At 38.4% G+C, this 21,690-nt stretch overlaps 1 protein-coding gene across 2 annotated transcripts in view; it reads left to right on the forward strand.

Moving 5' to 3' along the window:
• Window positions 1–18,967, forward strand: part of DOK6 (docking protein 6) — a 434,980-nt gene extending 416,013 nt beyond the window's left edge. Inside the window, exon 9 of one of the 2 annotated variants that reach the window (XM_084619311.1) lies at window positions 17,317–18,967. In XM_084619311.1, the coding sequence (XP_084475437.1) occupies window positions 17,317–17,568 (252 nt within the window). In that variant the 3' untranslated portion in view covers window positions 17,569–18,967. The remainder of the gene's footprint in view (window positions 1–17,316) is intronic. The other variant, XM_084619313.1, reaches the window with a different exon arrangement.
• The last annotated feature ends 2,723 nt before the right edge of the window (window positions 18,968–21,690 follow it).

Below are 21,690 nucleotides of genomic sequence, written 5' to 3' on the forward strand. Positions count from 1 at the left end.
GATATTTTAAAGAATAAAACAGAAAGATACAAGAGGGAGAGTAATGGGAAATGTGCTTTGTTTACTTACGAAGGAAAAGAGTCAGACAAGATGCAAAAGTATTGCAGTGTTGCATAGACATAAACTTGTTTCCCATTTATAATGTATTGTCCATTCAAAAGGCTCTTATAAGCAACATGATACTTGCCTGCACATACTTCCTGGAAAACAACTAAGTGTCCCAAACATACATATTATGACTACTTTTATGAATTCTGCCATAGTAGACCAAATTTCTCTTTGTCAGTTTCTTTGTGCTTACCTTGCTCACTATGTGATATCAGTGTATATGAATGATACAAGAACTAGCATAAAAATAGAGATAGGAACAATACATCAGAAGCTGAAATATGATAGCATTACATCATCGTGTTGAATGACAAGTTCATTCAGAAAGTAGATTCCATGCAAATTAAACTTTATACTGCAACACATTTCTAAACTAAAAATTCCAGTAGAATTCCATACCTGTAGGAATATGTATTGTGAGGAGAGCTAAGTGTTGCTGAAGAATCAGAATGTACACATACACACAGCCTACTGTGGTACAATTTAGCACAGCCATCTATCGGGTAAAGCAGGGGTTTGCTCAAATCAGATTGAGGTGCTCTTGCAAAGGTATTTATGTAGAGAAGTGCACTCCCTGGCTGACTAGCTACTGCTGTCAATTAATTTTAAAATTAAAATTAGAAGGAAGCATTAGGATAATCTAATCAGACTTCCTACATATCACAGGCAACAGAACTTCCCAAAATAATTCCTAAAGTATATCTTTTAGAAAAACAGCCAATCTTGATTTTAAAATTGTCAGTGACGGAGAATCCACGACATCCACGACAACCTTTGCTAACTTGTTCCAATGGTTAATAATAGTCACCGAAAAAATTTACACCTAATTTCCAGTCTGAATTTGTCTAGCTTGAACTTCCAGTCATGGGATTGTGTTATTCTTTTCTCTGCTACATTGAAGAGCCCATTATTAAATATTTGTTCCCGTGCAGGTACTTATAATTACTTGTGTAATCAAGTCACCCCTTAACCTTCTCTTTGGTAAGCTGAATGGGTTGAGCTCCATGAGTCTATCACTGTGGCATGCTTTCTAATACTTTAATCATTTTTGTGGCTCTTCTCTGAACACTCTCCAATTTCTCAACAGCATTCTTGAATTGTGGACACCAGAACTGGACTCAGTATTCCAAGAGTAGTTGCACCAATTCAGAGGTGCCAAATACAGGGGTAAAATAACCTCTCTACTCCTACTTGAGATTCCTCTGTTTATGCACTGGAGGATCACATTAGCTCTTTTGGCCACATTGTTGCACTGGATGCTCATGTTCAGCTGATTATCCACCATGACCCACAAATCTTTAGAGTCACTGCTTCCCCAGACAGAGTCCCCCATCCTATAAGTATGGCCTATATTCTTTATTCCTAAAGGTATACATTTACATATAGCTGTATTAAAACACATATTGGTTGCTTGAGCCCAGTGTACCAAGTGATCCAGATTGCTCTGAATGACCTGTCCTCTTCATTATTTACCACTCCCCCAGTTTTTGTCATCTGCAAACTTTATCGGTGATGATTTTATGTTTTCTTTCTGATCATTGATAAAAATGTTAAATAGCATAGGGCCAAGACCAATTCCTGCAGGACCCAAGTGGAAATACACCCTCTCCATGATGATTTCCTGTTTACAGTTACATTTTGAGACCTATCCATTAACCAGGTTTTAATCCACTTAATGTGTGCCATGTTGATTTAATATCATTCTAGTTTTTTAATCAAAATATTATTCAGTACCAAGGAAAACACGTTACAGAAGTTTAAATATATTATGTCAACACTGTTACCTTTGGCAACTTATAATTTCATCATAAAAAAGCTATTAAGTCAGACTGATGTGATATGTTTTCTATAAACCCATGTTGATTTGCATTAATTCCATTACCGTTCTTTATTAATTGAGTCCTGTATCAGCTGCTCTATTATCTTGCCTGGGATCGATGTCAGGCTCAGAGGCCTATCATTACCTGGGTCATCCTGTTTACCATTTTTAAAAATTGGCACCACATTAGCTTTCTTCCAGTCTTCTGGAACTTTCCCAGCATTCCAAGGCTTACTGACAATCATCAAGCATCCAGTGAGCTGCACAGCCAGCTCTTTTAAGACTCTTGGATGCAGGTTATTTGGACCTGTTGATTTTAAAATGTCAGACATTATTAACTTTAGTTTAACGTCCTCCAGAGACAGCAGTGGAATGGAAAGAGTACTATCACCATATGATGAGACTATATCATCCGATTTCCCCCAAATATAGAATTTAGACATTTATTGCACACCTCTGCGTTTTCCGCATCATTATAGACAATTCTACTCTTTCCATCTAATAATGGACCAAATACTATGGTCAGGATTCTTTTTGTTCCTATTATATTTTTTAAAATTCCTTATTGTCCTTAGCTCTGCTAGCCATAGATTTGTCTTTGTGTCCCTTGGATTTCCATATCAGTTTTCTACAATTCTTAACTTCTCATTTATATTAATGACTATGGACTTCCCCTTTCTTCCATATATATATTATAATTCTGATATGTTAATTGCAACACTTTTTGAGTTAGGAAATCGTCATCTATTATGTTTAGAAATTCCAAGGATGTTTTACTACTGGGAGCATGAGATCTCCAAGTATGTGTCATTCAAATAGAAGTTCCCCCAGGATCACACAGCTTTGTTTCCTACACATTGTAGATAGATGCATAAGGAAATGGTCATCCTGTTCCCTAATGTGATTTGGTGGTCTACAGCACACAACAGCTAGTACCCCCAACTTGGGCTTTATCTAATAGTACATTGATCCATAAGCATTCAAGATTATTTGCCAGACTGATTCTATGAGAGCCAAAATTCTCCCATAAAACCATGTCATATACCACAAGAACTGATGCAACAGTCTTCCCTTTACTAAAATAAGTTGTGACCAGAGCCTAAGCATCAAAATTTCCACTGGCTTCTACGCAATTGGGACAAAACTTGGTCCTAAAGCAGGTATATACTTGGAAGGTGCAGTTGTAGGGTAGATATCAAATGCCACATCCAAGGCTGGGGCATATTCTCACAACAGGGAGCAACTTCCGCTGCTGTTGTGCGGTCAGGGAGGCCTTCAGAGCTTGAGAGAACCAGATAGTTTCAGAGACTGCTTTCTTTTTTATAGGCTTCACAATAATGTGTGCCAATGTACAGCCTTGTCTAAGCTACTTGTCAGTCATAGGTAATGTATGTAGAGTGGGCAAGGCCTAAGTGTTGTGTTACTCCACTGTCCTCAGCTTCCCCGCTATCAAAAGTGTGTAAATTATGTTGCTTGGTAGCCAATTTTTAAAATCAAATCCATATTTCAGTTTTATGAAAACGTGATGAAATCATATTCTCTTCAAGTGGCTAAACCAAATTTGCTCCCTGGCCTCAGACTTTGTATGGCGAGTTTTATCTTGGAATAGTTTTTTAAAATAAGTTATCAATCCTGTAAATAGAGTATTTATTATGGAAACACTGTCGGGCCAGGAAAGATCAGCAATACTATAATAGATAAAAAGCTTTAACATCTCTGAACAATCAGCTTTTATTAACTTTCTATTTTCAAGAGATGCTCTACTTTCCATCTTTATATCTAGCTTTATATTTTCAAAAAATGTCACTTTTTTCCTCTATTCTTTTTTAAGGCCTTCTATTAAACATTCCACTATGTCACTTTACTACCTGTAATGTCAGTGCATTGCATACAGGCCATTATCACATACAAAGTGTTTTCAGGGATAGCAATTCCAAAGGACATATGTCAAAGTGATTTAAAATTCAGTAAATATTTACCAGTAGACTATTATATATCCTCAAAACCGTGGTGGAATTTGTTAGTTACCTCTACTCAGTAATTCTGTTAAAGAGTACTTCGGAGTGAAATCATGATAAGAAATCAGCATACATGCTTTTTAAAAAATAATAATATGGCAATTGATATTGTCCTTTCAATTGCATATTTGGTTAACAATTGAAAATTACTATATATTACATTTTGAGAGACGTGAAAATGTCCGGTAAGAGATAACAGACCAGTAAATCAAGAAACTAGCACTGTTGATATAAGCTACCTGTGTGAAAGTACCTTGGCAGAGGTAATTTTCAAGGATCTAAAAGAAAATGGTCTTATAAATCTGGTTAGGTGTGAAATCAACAATAAATTGATTCATAAAATGATTTCTTGCTCTATTCAAGTATCTAATGCAGTGCAGTCACCATCTCCTTTTGCTTTTGTTTCTTGTTTTATTACTCTTATGTCCTTACCTGTTTTCCAGGTCATTCCAATAGTAAGCTATTTTTAATGGTTCTCTTTCCTTACTATTGATTTGTTATATGCCTATTTTATTTTTGCCAGAGTTTGCTTTGTGATCAGACCAAATAGGTTACATTTGTCATTCCCAGTCTAATTCAAACATCTTTTTCAGAGGAAATAGAAAAATGTTATCTTCCGGTGACTTCCTCAGTCATTTTCCTATTTCTTTCTCTAATATACCAGTTCTCAACTCTCTATTAGTATAGAGCTTTGTGAAGCTTTTGTTAAAACAAAACAAAAATCCTGCAACCACATGAAGCTCTGCTAGTTTTGAGCTCGAACAAGACAATGAAACTGTCTGACTCCTATGCAAAACTATTTTGGCCCTGTTAATCTTTGGTATAACCTACAGGCAAAGGTATTTTGCTACATTTTGGAACAAATAATTAAAACCAAAGTTTTGCTGTTTCATTTATAAACCTTCTTCTAATTATCACTGTCAAGGTTCCTCCCCCACTCTGAACTCTAGGGTACAGATGTGGGGACCTGCATGAAAAACCTCCTAAGCTTATCTTTACCAGCTTAGGTCAAAACTTCCCCAAGGTACAAAATATTCCACCCGTTGTCCTTGGACTGGCCGCTACCACCACCAAACTAATACTGGTTACTGGGGAAGAGCTGTTTGGACGCATCCTTCCCCCCAAAATACTTCCCAAAACCTTGCACCCCACTTCCTGGAAAAGGTTTGGTAAAAAGCCTCACCAATTTGCCTAGGTGACTACAGACCCAGACCCTTGGATCTTAAGAACAATGAATAATCCTCCCAACACTTGCACCCCCCCCCCTTTCCTGGGAAATGTTGGATAAAAAGCCTCACCAATTTGCATAGGTGACCACAGACCCAAACCCTTGGATCTGAGAACAATGAAAAAGCATTCAGTTTCTTACAAGAAGACTTTTAATAAAAATAGAAGTAAATAGAAATGAAGAAATCCCCCCTGTAAAATCAGGATGGTAGATATCTTACAGGGTAATTAGATTCAAAAACATAGAGAACCCCTCTAGGCAAAACCTTAAGTTACAAAAAAGATACACAGACAGAAATAGTTATTCTATTCAGCACAATTCTTTTCTCAACCATTTAAAGAAATCATAATCTAACACATACCTAGCTAGATTACTTACTAAAAGTTTTAAGACTCCATTCCTGGTCTATCCCCGACAAAGACAGACTATAGACAGACACAGACCCTTTGTTTCTCTCCCTCCTCCCAGCTTTTGAAAGTATCTTGTCTCCGCATTGGTCATTTTGGTCAGGTGCCAGCGAGGTTACCTTTAGCTTCTTAACCCTTTACAGGTGAGAGGAGCTTTCCCCTGGCCAGGAAGGATTTCAAAGGGGTTTACCCTTCCCTTTATATTTATGACAATCACATAATAATGGGTTGTCTGGGTCCCTGATTGTCTCAGCCAATGTGATTGGGAGACCACATATGCCCCTTTTTAGGTCTTGAACCCTTTCGAGTCCTGAGCACTGTCAACACCTTTTGTGAAGATACTCACCACTTCACAAGATCAGGCTCATACTCTGAAGCGACCCAATCCTCCTCGCACTTAATTTTTCAACAGTACAAAAGTTGAAATTTTTTGTGCAACCACGATGTTGAAAACGTTCTGTTTCAATATTTTCAATCAAAACTAAACATTCTGACATTGCCCAAACTAACTGTTTTGTGTCAATTGATTGAAATGACCGGAAACACATCACTTTAAGTCCGTTGAATGTGTGACTCCCATGACCCCATTCAGAGGTCAGAGGGAAATCTGCATTGTATTATGGGAGATATAGTCCTCTGGGGAGCCTAGACCATAGGAGAGAAAAGGGGCCCAAACTACATCTCCCATAAGGCAATGCACTGGGAGGGAATGTAGCTTGGGTGAACTGATTCAAAACAAAATGTTTAGGGTCAGTTCAAAAAACAAAATATTGTGATTTGGGTCGAACTGATCAAAATAAAATAGATTTAGATTTCCCAATGGGAAATTTTGAGCAAAATCAAAATTTGCTTATATGGATGTAAGATTGGACCTACCCCACCCCCCATGAGTGTGTGTGTATTATGGGTTTTCACACACAAAGATCTCCATTCCACTCTCACTGACACCAATGTAAATGAGACTCCTTTCAAGTAAATGGGGAGAGCTGATGACAAAGCCATTAACCCTTAAAATAAACAATAATGGTCCAATCCTGTAAGGTGGAGAATGCTTTCCACTCCCATTGAAATAAATAGACATTTATGATGCTCGGTACCTCACAGACAGCCCATTCTTATGCCCGTTGAATTCAGTAAAGACTTACATTGACTTCATTTTTGATCAAACCCAGAGATGAGCTTTTAAAGAACACATGAAAGAATACATGAATTTAAACATACAGCAAAATAATGGGTTTACTTTGTAGTAGTTTACCCTAGTATGAACCTTTGCTTTAGTTTTCCTATTCAATGATGGACAGAAAAGGTAAAAGTGGTTTCTCATCAACAGCTTAATAAGAGATATTGTATATTCAATATTGAATTGTAGGTAGAATTTTATTAACCAATAAAAGCAAAGTAGAGTAACCACAATTCTTTATTTTCTGCTTTAAATGAAATTATCCTGTTTTGATACAATAAAAGCCATTTAAGGTGACTTGAAGTTGCTGTAAGTGTATTTGATGACCATCATCTGTACCCAGATTAAAAAAAAAAGAGGATTCTTTATTTCTTCTCAACAAAAGGATTAAAGCTTCCATCTAAAATCAGCAGCAATAACAATTTAGTGTTTCATTCTTCCCAGCGGAAATTAAGACCATGGCTACCGTGCCTTTCTGTTTTTGTCATAATTCTTTACAATGATGCTGCCAAAAATATACAGCTTGAAGCACCTCTGGAGACACACTCCCTATCAAAACAACAGCATTACCACAACCAGTGGGCCTTACCTGAAATAAATAGAAGGCACTTTCACTGATGATGGAAATGTCTTTAGAGGATATAAATCTAGATTAAAAGCTGTTACCAGTTTTGTGAACTTTTCTGGCCAAAGGACCATTTCTAGGCCTAATGAGTGAAGATATGTGTGAAAACAAAATGCAACAGCTGTCTCTTCCCCTCTCCTCCCCACACATATACAGACACGCTCTCACATACCTTTATTCTTCAAGCATCCATTAACTTACTAAAAGAAAAGGAGTACTTGTGGCACCTTAGAGACTAACAAATTTATTTGAGCATAAGCTTTCGTGAGCTACAGCTCACTTCATCGGATGCATCCAGTGGAAAATACAGTGGGGAGATTTATATACATAGAGAACATGAAACAGTGGGTGTTACCATACACCCTGTAACAAGAGTGATCACTTAAGGTGAGCTATTACCAGCAGGAAGGCGGGGGGGCGGGGGGAACTTTTGTAGTGATAATCAAGGTGGGACATTTCCAGCAGTTGACAAGAACGTCTGAGGAACAGTGGGGGGTGGGGAAAAACATGGGGAAATAGTTTTACTTTGTGTAATGACCCATCCACTCCCAGTCTCTATTCAAGCCTAAGTTAATTGTATCCAGTTTGCAAATTAATTCCAATTCAGCAGTCTCTCATTGGAGTCTGTTTTTGAAGTTTTTTTTGTTGAAGTATTGCGACTTTTAGGTCTGTAATCGAGTGACCAGAGAGATTGAAGTGTTCGCCAACTGGTTTTTGAGTGTTATAATTCTTGACGTCTGATGTGTGTCCATTTATGCTTTTACGTAGAGATTGTCCAGTTTGACCAATGTACATGGCAGAGGGGCATTGCTGGCACATGATGGGATAGATCACATTGGTAGATGTGCAGGTGAACGAGCCTCTGATATTGTGGCTGATGTGATTAGGCCCTGTGATGGTGTCTCCTGAATAGATATGGGGACACAATTGGCAAAGGGCTTTGTTGCAAGGATAGGTTCCTGGGTTAGTGGTTCTGTTGTGTGGTGTGTGGTTGCTGGTGAGTATTTGCTTCAGGTTGGGGGGCTGTCTGTAAGCAAGGACTGGCCTGTCTCCCAAGATCTGTGAGAGTGATGGGTCGTCCTTCAGGATAGGTTGTAGATCCTTGATGATGCGTTGGAGAGGTTTTAGTTGGGAGCTGAAGGTGATGGCTAGTGGCGTTCTGTTATTTTCTTTGTTAGGCCTGTCCTGTAGTAGGTGACTTCTGGGTACTCTTCTGGCTCTGTCAGTCTGTTTCTTCACTTCAGCAGGTGGGTGCTGTAGTTGTAAGAATGCTCGATAGAGATCTTGTAGGTGTTTGTCTCTGTCCGAGGGGTTGGAGCAAATGTGGTTGTATCTTAGAGCTTGGCTGTAGACAATGGATCGTGTGGTATGTCCTGGATGAAAGCTGGAGGCATGTAGGTAGGAATAGCGGTCAGTAGGTTTCTCATATAGAGTGGTGTTTATGTGACCATTGCTTATTAGCACCGTAGTGTCCAGGAAGTGGATCTCTTGTTCGTAACTCTGAGGTTTTACTGTATTTTGTTTTCTCTTCATTGTTCAATGTAAGGTCTTTATTTACTGCACACTATTTAAACCCTGCTCTAAAGACAGAATTATGAATTTTCTCACAGGTTTTCTATGGTGCTTATACTAAAGTGCTGAGTGATTCACAAACATTAATGAATTTTTTTTCATAACACTATGCTTATTAGATGAGCAGGTAGAATTATCCCCATTTCACACCTTGGAAGCTGTCAGATGACCTCAATAATTGGCGGTGCTACCCACCCCATTTGTAATTATCTTTTATTATTTGTATTATGGCAGCACTTAGAGGCCCTGATCAGGATTGGGTCACCATTTTGTTTGGTGCTGTCCCACTACACAAGCAGGTCTAGTCCCTGCCCACAACAGCACAATATGTTAAAGGGGCTGCACCCCAGATGCTAGTTGTGTGCCCCTAGCCAATTTTTAAATATTTAAAAATGGAATGGGAAGCAAGGAACATTGAGGGGAGCTATTGAGGGGGCATGGAGTAGATGATGCAAGGAGCCAGAGGGCAAGAAGGAAACTGCAGGGGCTGAGGGACTTGGAGGGAGGTAAGGAAGGAATCACAGGCAGGCATGTGTGGATTGGACCTCTAGAGAAGGGACTTTTTTAGGCGTCATAGGGTGTGGAGCTGGAGTACAGGGGTTATGCAGGAACATAGATGTGAGCAAATTCAGGAAAACTGAGCAGGAGGATAGGGCTACCTTTTATCACGTTTTAAAAAAATAAAACCCAAGGAAATTCACAAACAAAAATGCATTTGCTTAGAGCTAAAGTCACTCAAGTGCATTTCCTATCAACACAGCCAGTAAAAATCTAGGAAATTATTGCTTAAAGGAGGCAGGCCTATATATTAAGATGTGTATATATTTTGAAATCTCTTGCATTTTCCATTTAAACTCAGATCACTGTATATACTTCTAACCTCCTTGGAGAAGCTGTGATTATCTACCTACCTACCCATCTGCCCTATCATTAGTTGTTGCTGTTTTGTTTTTTATCTCTAAAGGAGCGTAATATGTAAGAACCATGCCACAAAGTGTTATGCTGCAGCAAACTGCTTCTGCCCCCAACCTAATTAAGATTAGGAGGAATCTAATTTTGTCCTGCTTTGCCAACTAACACTTGTTATCTTTATGAATTGTGTATACTTATTTGGTTTGGACTAAAGCTTCATTGCATCCTGTGATAGTGAGAGGAAGAAAAAAAAGACAAGCAGTTATGTAACACAATTTCCTGTCCTAAAACAGAAAAGAATTAGACTTTTCATAAGTCTGTCACAGACCAACTCTCCCAGTGTGAATGGGTCCTACCAGTGTATGGTAATGGAACTCTTTACCACAACCATGGAAGTGTGTGTGTCTGTCTTGTGCACATTGTGAAATGTACAGGAAAAGAGCCCCAGTAGCTCAGAGCTGCTGAAATATGCAGGAGACAGTTTACCAATATAGGCTCTCAACTTGCCAGGTCCCAGATGTGGGACTTAGTGTGTGACAGTTACTCAGAAAGTGGGACATACAAATATTATTCATAACAGAAGCTTAAAACACTGTGGAATTAATGTATTTACTGCAAATAACTCTGCCTATATATTCAGTTTCAAATGTAGTTTCAATGAACTTGAAACGTTTAGGAGCAAGTATGGATTTTGACAAAAAATTTAACAGAAAAATGTCTCATTGTTTCATTTGGTAAATGTTGAAACGTGATTCATTTCATTTTGACCTTTATGTTATATTAATATTATGTACATGTAATATATTAATGTAATATAAAGTCAAAATGAAACATTTCAGTGGTCTAGAAGCTAAAAGATTCAATGGTCTTGAATTAATTTTTGTTACATGGGAAATTTCAAAATGTTTTTTCATTGAGATTCAGAATGAAAACAAAATAGAAATGTTGGAATTTCTCATGGAATGGTAATTCAGATCACCTGTTAGCTCCAGATCTGAGTTATGATACATATTTGTTTCCATGCTTACTGAAATGCTTCTTGTTTACAATGTCACCTGAAAGTGAGAATAGGCATTCTCATGGCACTATTTTAGCCGGTGTCGCAAGATATTTATGTGCCAGATGTGCTAAAGATTCATATGTCCTTTCATGCTTCAACCAGAAGACATGCATCCATGCTGATGACAGGTTCTACCAAATAACAATCCAAAGCAATGTGGACTGACGTGTGTTCATTTTCATCATCTGAGTCAGATGCCACCAGCAGAAGGTTGATTTATTTTTTTGGTGGTTTGGGTTCTGTAGTTTCCGCATCAGAGTGTTGCTCTTTAAAGACTTCTGAAAGAATGCTCCACATCTCATCCCTCTCAGATTTTGGAAGGTACTTCAGATTCTTAAACCTTGAGTCAAGTTCTGTAGCTATCTTTAGAAATCTCATATTGGTACCTTCTTTGCGTTTTGTCAGATCTGTAGTGAATATGTTCTTAAAATGAACAGCATGTGCTGGGTCATCATCCGAGACTGCTATAACATATAATATATGACAGAATGTGGGTAAAATAGAGCAGGGGTCATAAATTCTCCCCCCAAGGAGTTTAGTCACAAACATTAAACACAAGTATTATTTTTTTAAAAAGCATCATCAGCATGGAAGCATGTCCTCTGGAATGGTGGCCGAAGCATGAAGGGGCATAAAAATGTTTAGCATAACTGGCACGTAAATACCTTGCAATGCCGGCTACAACAGTGCCATGTGAATGCCTGTTCTCACCTTCTGGTTACATTGTAAATAAGAAGAGGGCAGCCTTATCTCCTGTAAATGTAAACAAACTTGTTTGTCTGAGCGATTGGCTGAACAAGAAGTAGGACTGAATGGACTTGCAGGCTCTGAAGTTTTACATTGTTTTGTTTTTGAGTGCAATTATGTAACAAAAAAAAATCTACATTTGTAAGTTGCAGTTTCACAACAAAGAGATTGCACTCCAGTACTTGTATGAGGTGAATTGAAAAATACTATTTCTTTTGTTTATAATTTTTACAGTGCGAATATTTGTTATAAAAATAATATACACTTTGATTTCAATTACAACACAGAATACACTATATATGAAAATGTAGAAAAACATCCAAAATATTTAATAAATTTCAATAGGTATTCTGTGGTTTAACAGTTATTTAATTAACTGCAATTAATTTTTTTAATCATGATTAATTTTTTTGAATTACTTGCGTGAGTTAACTGTGATTAATCAACAACCCTAATTTATACATAAGCACACTTTTCTGTATCATTTGATTGCACTTTTGGTGGTGTTTTTTCTTTGTTGGCTTAACTTTACCACAATTTAGTTTGGGATTGTTGCTGTCTAGGATTCTACTGCTCTATGAAACAGCCTCTGAGGCCCCAGTTCTGTCTCTTGAATTCTTTGTACATGAATTTCCCTCTACCATTCAGCACCTGACAGGTGAAAGAACCACATCTGCAAAAACAATCACCCACCTGGATAGCCCTTCACTGGGTCAAGTGTCTGGAGGTGATGAGTTGGGAAGATAGATACACTATGTGCATTATTCTCCTGTCTTACCCCACCTCACCCCAGCTTGCTGGGGAATCCACTGAAAAGTTAATGTACCTGCAGTCTGTATTCATGTTTCAGTGAAGCCCCTGTGCACTGTAGTCCTCTCTCCCCCCTGGAAGAGGGGCCTAACAAAAGATGAACAAAGGAGGTTTTGGTAACATGGCTGCAAGAAGCCGGGAGAGTAGATTCCAAAGCCTATCCAGAAGCATAGGTCCTCCATGAGGGAAACCTTTTCCTCCTGTGGATTTCCCTGTGTGATGCAAAGTGCAGAATGTGGCCCAAAAGATTAGTATTTACAGACTATTTTTGTCTAAATTGAAATTCTCTGTCCAGTCCAAGTGACAGGACTGAGCACTGGAGAATTCTATGAGGGGTAGAGGGAGACAGAGTCTTTCCCTCTAGGTCTCTTCACAGCCTTAACTCCATCTTAAAAGCCTGGAATAGGCTTCATTTGGCCTTACTGTGCTCCACAGGAAAGACCAGAGAATCTCTGTAAGGTGGTTCTTCCCCGTCCCTCCTTCTGCTCATCCTTGAGCATCAGGAACATGGCCAAGTCTGGAATATGCAATGCATAAGTTTTGGAGGGGGGAAAAGAGGACTTGTGGTACTTATGGAGGAGTGGAATCACATTATTTCCACTGCAAGAAGGAATGGTAGAGGGAAATTCGTGCACATGGTGGAAGGAGTGCGCAAGATTTGTCACTTAACACATACTATTAAGTTTTTCAAATGGCAGTTAAATATAATTTTTAAAGGTGCTTAAAATCATTTATCAGACTTAAATCATCTCTCACACAAATTTACTCCCTCCATATCATGCTTCCATGAAATTTGCCTCACTAAAGAACAATAGTTTTTACTGTCTACAAATGTATGGATTGCCACAAGCTGTTTTGTTAATCCTACAAAAGTGAATTAACTCTTCAGAATTAGTCACCAGCCTGTTCATAGATTTCCACTGAGACAGGAGATTCTGGTGAGGAAACACCTAAATGGATATGAAATATCCATGTGAATCCCACAGAGTGAGCAGATGGGAGTAAACTGGCTTCAGTCCTTCAGAATGAGTGAGTGATCTGTGAAAAAGAAAGACCAGTTTCTGCCAACTCCTGGTGAGCTCCAGGACTGTTCTTTTCCTTTTGCGTGGTTTATACAAGAGACCAAAACACATGAACGAAGGTACAATATGACCATTAAAGGGAATACAAAGAACCAAACAGGGAGCTAGGACTGGTTTTAGGTACATTCTCACTAGCGTCATACGTTTCAAAATATGCAGTAGAATACTTTAGATCATCTTTCCCGTTTTGATTAATGTTTTTGTGTACCATCTAGTCTTTTTCTAATGAGAGCCTACCATTGTACACAGCAAAATGCATTTCAAAGAATAGAAAAGACTAGTGACATGTTGGATGGATAGATGGATTAGATTAGATAATTATCTTTGTTCTCTGCCTGTGTTGCTCACAAACATAATACTTTCCTGGTGAAGTTTTGAAGACCCAATAAAATTTCTATATTAATAGTCCAGTAGGAATCATTAAAGACTGTATCATTCCAGCTTTCAGGTAAGTACAGAACGAGCCTTTACATCTTCAGAAAGGATACTGGAAGCTTTGAAAAAACATAAGAGCATGTGACTGGTACAGAGATAGGTTTGAGTTAAGTTAAAAAAGAACGGATCGTTATGATGCAAACTCCAGATAACTATAAAGCTCTGCAAGGTCCCAATTGAATCTCTTGTATGAGTAAAGCTTTTCAGAATTGACTCTTTACTATCTAAGTCTGCTTGTGCTGTTTCAATAGTTTTACCTTGCTGTTCAGACCTCACTGCCAGTTTAATGCAGTGGCTCCTTGAAGCAGAAAGACATTTAGGCTTGGCATCTCAGTCAGGATTTTGATAGCTAATGTTAATTTAACCCAGTGAGGAAAGCTATACAGACAGAATGCAGTCTGCTATGCATGCTATAAAAGGGATTTTGTGATCATTAAGTTGCCACTGGGAAAGCAGTCTGTGGTTTTATTGTCTCTAATGTTGCTGGGTTGATTAGTCGTTTTGTTTGTTTCCTCTCTCTCGATATTGTTGCTCATTTCCTTGCCTTTTAGTGACCTGTAATTTTTCATGAAGCAATAGACTTACAGCAGTGGCCATAGCCAGACTTTTCCAAGGACAGCCATTATGGCAAAGTTTTGCAATGTGTCTCATTCCTGATCAGCTGCATATTTGCTATTCCTGCTCTACTAGTTCAGGCTTAAATCATTCTAGAAAACTGCTAGTTATCTTGAAATTCTTCAGTGTGAAACCATCGCTCTTATTCACTTGTTAAATAGTTTCCTTTCATTCCATGCAAATATTTAATTTTGCGTTGTCTAAGAGGATTATTCTTTCACCTTCTCATATATAGTAAATTTACTAAATACATTTTAATAAACACTTTCTAATCTCACTTCAGATCTAGTCTTGAATGTGGATTCCAAAGGTGAAAAAGATGGATAATAATTTGCACTAATTATCCTTTGATCTAAGAAACTAAAAGAGTTTTATCAATTGTAGATAATTAATTACATCTCAAACCTTCCATCTGAGGTAGATAAATCTATAGGATAGAGAACTGGGTAATCTGAGTTCTAGTCCCAGTTTTGTCACCGGTTTGCTACAGGGCTTTGGACTTTGGACATCATTTAAATTTTCCATAACTCAGAGTAATTAGGGCCAGGTCATGCTGTATATCAATAGCATAGTAGAGAATTTAGGTAGTTCTGTAGACTATAGGGCTAGCTTTCTTGCTTCCCTGTATATCTTTTCTTATGGGTTTCTTATTTTCTTATGGGCTTTATTGTTTGTTTCATTATAATAGGTTTATAGGTTCATATTAGAGTATTTTTGGCTGTAACGCAAGGGACCTGCAGGCCACATCCTATATGTTGAGCTAAGGTAAAGTTAGGGTACATATGTTTGGGACTTTCCACCTGGATCGGTGGTGATGAGCTAAAGCATAAGGTCCATATATGGTTGTGACCTTTAACATAGATAGATAAAGGATATATTGAAGCAGGGTGGTATGGGGTCTACCTAAGTTCATATCCTCTTTAAACTTAACAAGTACACCACAATTTGGAACTTGGAAAGAACCAAAATAATCAATTAGGACAGAAATAACAGAGAATGAGCTAATGGCATTAATATGTCAAACATACCAGCCTATGGAGTAAGTGTGCCCTAACATTTTGTGGGTGAGGAAACTAATTTTGGACATAGGAGGAGGGCTCAAGTGCTCAAGCTCCATAAGAGGGGTGACCCACTTGTCCCACTGGGAGAAGAATCTTATTATCTTCTGATCAGATTAACTGGCTAGCCTATAATCCATATTATTCAAAATAATAATATTAACCTTCTAAAATCAGGCGACAGTTCAAACACATGGACCATGTTCCACCCCAGATTAATTCTGAAGTACAAATGCAAAATGCTGGTTTTTACCCAACCTTCATGTCTTCTAAATGCAACTTTAGCATGCAAACAGTCTATGCTCATGGCCACTTTTGCATGGAGTATCACATATGGGAGTAATCCCATTTAAAACAATGGGCTTACTCATGTGAGGAGGGGTTTCCATTAGTTCTGAATTATTAACTCAGTTAATTACCACTGAGTATTTATAAAGCACCATAAATATACATGATATTCCACAAAATAAGACCTGATTCTTGCTCTGAAAAGTTTGCAGTCTAACACAAACAAGACACAACACATCTAAACAGCAATTTAAGTAAGGGAGAGGACATAAGAATCTATGGTGAGGAAGAATTTATGGAAGAGATGGGTGCTGAAGAGGGATTTTAAATAAGAAAGAAGGTGGACAAGAAGAGGGAGGGAGACTGTTCCAAGCACAAGGGGCATCATGAAAGAAGGAACAGTTTGGGAGAGAGAGAAATAAGTAAAGGGAACAGGAAGAAAGAAAGGTAAGGGAAGAGCACAGTGCATAAGAGGGAATGAACAGGAATTGTAGGTGTGGGTGATACCTAGTCATAGTGTGTAATTCAACATCCACTGAAGGATTTAATTGGTTTCAGAGTAGCAGCCGTGTTAGTCTATATTCGCAAAAAGAACAGGAGTACTTGTGGCACCTTAGAGACTAACCAATTTATTTGAGCATAAGCTTTCGTGAGCTACAGCTCACTTCATCGGATGCATGACTAATTGGATTTAACTAAGGATATAACTAATTGAATTCTGTCCTGGTGAAAGCTCTCCAGAGCTTCCAAAAGAACTAGTGAGACTTACATAGCCTTTTTCCTAAAAGAGCACTTTAGAACTTGACCATGGTAACTGTTGCTGTGAAAAATGGCATATATTTTGTTTGTTAGTGAATAAAATAAAAAGTCATTTCATGTGGGGAAAGCAAGGATGACTCCCACTTACAGTCACTCTCTCCCATAACAGCCTGCTCCTGAAATTACTCATACAAATAACTTATGTATGTGCACACCTAAAACAGTACAGAATCGAATCATATGGGGTCCGGGGGTTGTTGGAGGTATCCCTTACTGAAAAGCCCAGGAACAAGGGCGTAAATATGAATAAATCAGTGTTTATTAATTTGATTCATGGAGGAAATAAAGGAAGAGAACCAAAAATGAAGCCAAAGCCTTGGTTCGTTCTTTTTCTCCTCTGTCTGAGTGTTTTTGGCTAAAAGTGTCCAAATACAGTATGGATCTGATGCACTTGTTTGTATAGAGGATGTTGCCAGTTCAGAAAGAGCTATGGCTAATATCTTATTAGCCTATTCAGAGGACATTTTCAGCTCAGTTGTTTTTGAAGCTCAGTAAGTTGATTCATAATACATTGCTCTCTGTCTTCCTTCCAGGTCACAGTCTCAGTTCAACAAAGGTGTCTCGTGCACAGACGTTTCCCAGCTACGCCTCAGAGCCGGCCAAGGAGCACCAGCAGTCCCTGTCGCTGTCTAGCAGCTATGGATTCAGCTACAGTTCAGCCCTCATCCAATGATACACAAACAACAGATGACCAGAGAGACAATCGAGCCTGGAACCTGCCAGTAGGGACAGGAAGCCAGTTGCACTCTCAGAATCCACGAAAGACAAATTATAATGAAAACTGAGGCCTACCAGCTCCAGTCTGGTCACAGTGAAGATTAAAAACTGCAGTGCAACTTCCCTGAGAGACAGGCTAAGTCTTTTTATTTATTAAATTTTTATTTTCTTTGGTCCATATGTAAAAACAACCAGACAGATTTCCAGGTGTAAGAAAGCAATTGAATCCAATGAAACCCTGTTGGTGTGAAGCAGAGGTTTCTGCTTCACAGGACACCACCTGTTCTGGGGTGGAAACATGACGACACAATCAACGTTAGACTTGTCCCCCAACACTATGGTCAAGTTGCCCATCTCCATTTCCACTGACAGCACCCACCTTTTTTATATCCAAGTGACCGCCCATTGGTTCCAATTGGTACTGGAAAAGTGTTGTCCGTTAAACAGTATAGCGACTGTAGATGTTATCCTTTGAAATAAGCAAAGCTGCAATTACAAAAAGGAGTGAACACCTTTTTAATCAGGCTCCCATGGCTACCATGTTTAACTAAACATATATATATATATATTGGGAGTAGCAAGATAATCTTCAGTAACATCTTGGGAAATAGAATTTGGTGCATTAAAAGTAATATTACTACCTAGTATAGCTCTCATTTTAAATTCCTAAGGCCAGTTTCTGCTTCTGAATGCCATTCAGAGCTGTACATACATATCTAAAGGGCAGAATCCGGCTCTTAGAACTGTGAAGTCTTCACATCTGCAAAATATCTAAACAGGACTGTCTACTGTTATGACAAGTATATCTTTAAAAAAAGAAGGGAAACTATTCTTCAAACAAAGGAATCTGGGCTGAATTCTTGAAAGGCAAACTCCTATTCTACCTAATGAGCTAGATTCTCTGCTAGTGTCTAGCAGCCTAGCTCTAATTCTTGTGCTTCTGGTCATTGTTACTTTGATTTTTTCAGTTTCTTTCCAGGATTTCTGTTTTAGCCACATTGTGTGTGTTGTGTATGATTGTGGATCAATTACCTTGGAAAGACATGGAACAATTCTAAACTAGGCCTGTCCGTGCTTGAAAGGCATTTAAAAAAAAACTGCTAAGTTTGTTTAGAATCAGTAAGGGATAATGGGGAAGGCACAAATGTACGTCTGGAGAATGAGTTTGAGCTGCCCTGAATGTTTAATTTTTCATAAGGGTCATCAATTATTTATGTGCAGCATCTGAGGCTCTGAAATGCTGGAAATTGGGGGAACAAAAATCTACTTGCTCTGTATCATGTGAGCCAACCGTACAGTCCATTCTCTTTATGGATTGTTTGCCGCGATTACCAGAGGAATTCTTGTCATTAGTTGTCAGGACTGGCAGAAACAGCAGAACAAGGAAAAGAGCAGTAGATTCTTTTTCCAATGACATGAACAGTTTTATCTATGGTAATTTAACTGAAAAAAGGCAGGGTTTTTTATAAAAAGGTACAAAAGAAATGTCTGCTTTGACTAAACATTTATTGATACAGTATGTTTGACTTTTCTCCAAACATTTTACAGGCTAACAGATTGCAAACTTGTACACCTCTGTGAAAAGCTGCTGAATGAAAAGGTTTGTGATTTGTTTGTTACAGAGTGCAGCTGATTCATTTAATCAAGGTTATTCTTTTCTTTCTTTGCCTTTCTCTTCCCAGTCCTTATTGGGCCTCTTCTCCCACCACATTCACAAATAGAACAGCCCCCTGTATAGCATATTCCAACAGCCCCCTGTATAGCATAACTGGCTAACCCCACAATGGAAATACGCTATCCAACACGGTCAGCAAATTGCCCCCATGATACTGCACCCATCAATAAAGCCTCAGCTACACTCTTCATTTTTAAAAAGAAAATTCGGTTCAGATCCTCAATGGGTATAATTTGACATAAATCCATTGTTCAAAGGAGCTATGCCAGATTTACATCATTTGATGAGCTGGCCTAATATTTTTACTTCTTTGTAACTGGAAATGCTGCAGCTTGCTCACAACGAAAAAGAAAGAGAGAGAGAGAGAGAGAGAAAGTGTGTGTGTGTGTGTGTGTGTGTGTGTGTGTGTGTGTGTGTGTGTGTAAAAAATTTCCTTCATATTTCTTGGTCTAAATATTCTTGTGTGTTTCATGACCTCAGATTCTCATTCATTGTGTCCCTCAGTGATATCAATGTTGGTCACTTCATGGTCCAAAACCCAGGGAACTGGCAGGGTGAAAAGTGAAAATGGAAGCATTGGAATTGCCATACAGACCACATGTCCATATGGTGGTATATGATTGTTGATAATCTGTGTTATTTTAGTCTAGCCCTTGTAACGGCAGAAACTATCTGCTGCCCCCTGCAAAAAAAAAAAAAAAAAAAAAAAGCCACTTATAGGAATCTTAGTAATTGCCTTTATCTTCATAACTTTGAGTGGCTATAATTTCCAAACCACTCATACTTTTATCAACTCTTTAACCAGTCCTTGCACCTTCAGGTGCAGCTAAAACAAAAGAAAAAGGAGGGAAAATAGGTCCAAAATTAAGTTAAATTAAACCTATAGAAAACTTGATTTCTCAGACAGTGAACTAAAGCTTAAAGGAAGCTAGAGACAGACACAACAGCACTTGCAGCATCTTATAAAGACTCATTAAAAGAAAAATGGACACCCCAGACACAGGGATTTTCAGAAGCAGATGAGTGGATTCTACCATTTGCTTTATGTGCCACCTCAGAACTGCAGGTGATACAGCTGAAGAGGCTTTGGTTTGTCATTCCCCGGAAGAGTGTTACACTTCCTACAAGAACTGGTAAGGGCTCGTGCTAGCCATATCACAAACACTGCCTTCATTGAATTACAGTAACTTGTGGCATATGCCTGCTCTATGATATGAGTGGCTTCTCATTGAAAAAAGCTTTATACAGCTCCTAATGGGGTTCTGCCAGAAGGAGCCACCTTTTTGGCACATAGCTGAGCTGCAGTCTAGAGCCCACCAGGGTCCATAAGAAGCCTTTGGACCACAAAGAGTCCTATTCAAGTCTCAGCTTCATTCCTGTGCCACATACACAGATAAGAAGTCCACTCCTGAAGCATGAAAACTGAACTCTGATTTCAGCTCCTGGGCTGTGTAGAGCAAGAGGGCAACAAAATGACTTCTGTGGTTCTGGTAACGTGAATATATCTAATTAGCTTTGATTTACACTTTGAAAAGGACTTTTCTAATATAAATACCCAGGGTGTACATTAGTCATTATATACAAATGAGGCACTGCATAGTTGCACCTAACTAGAATCATAGCACGTGAGATGTTCTAGTAGATTGTCACATGCTGATGTTTCTAAGCTATAGCATTCACTTAGGGCAGATAAGGGGAAATGGAGTGGAGACCAGTGATAAGTAATGAAATATGCTTCTAAAGTAGTGTAGTTTCCTCAGGGTGGTCAGTGCCCCCTCCCCAGTTTTTAAGTTGATACATTATGACACTTTTTGCTTTAATTTGGCTCTGAGTATACTATTATGGATCAATTTTGCTTGCCTGCATTAAATATCTTGAAATCTGGAGCTTAGAGTCTTCTTGTAGAAAAATTGTACAACTATTTAGGCTTTGCTTTTGTCTTTTCCAATTTGAGCCCTGTTCTCCAGCTACATGCTGTCCTTCTGAAGTTATGCCTTTGAGTTGGTGGAGGTAGAGCAATAGGAAAAAGCTTACAAATCTGTTGGTAAAGTAAATGCAGGGATCAAATTTGTTAGGAAAGCTATTCTGTTTCATTCTAGCAAAGGTCTAACATGAAGTTTCTGGAAAATCTTACATTTGACACCATAGAAACAAATCAGAACCAGGTAGTAAAATAAACATACTGTTTTAGTTATGCCTTACATTAGTTCTTCCCTGATCAAATTTTATGGGTGGTGTTGGGACAAAACAGCTGAAAGACTCTATAGCAATAATTTCACTAGTAGGGCTCACAATATTTACAGCTCACAAACATCCTGTTTAGTTACTAGTTTAGTAAGCGGAAGACAGACTCGGCTTTTTTTTCTTAAGTGAAATTAGAAAGCAGCCAACTCAGCATGTTTCACGAGCAATAAAGTCCTTTAGTTATATGCAGAACAAATGCAACAGGAATCATAGAATCATAGAATATCAGGGTTGGAAGGGATCTCAGGAGGTCATCTAGTCCAACCCCCTG

The sequence above is a fragment of the Lepidochelys olivacea genome (genome assembly GCF_965140295.1).
Source record: "Lepidochelys olivacea isolate rLepOli2 genome assembly, chromosome: 2".
Classification (NCBI taxonomy): Eukaryota; Metazoa; Chordata; order Testudines; family Cheloniidae; genus Lepidochelys; species Lepidochelys olivacea.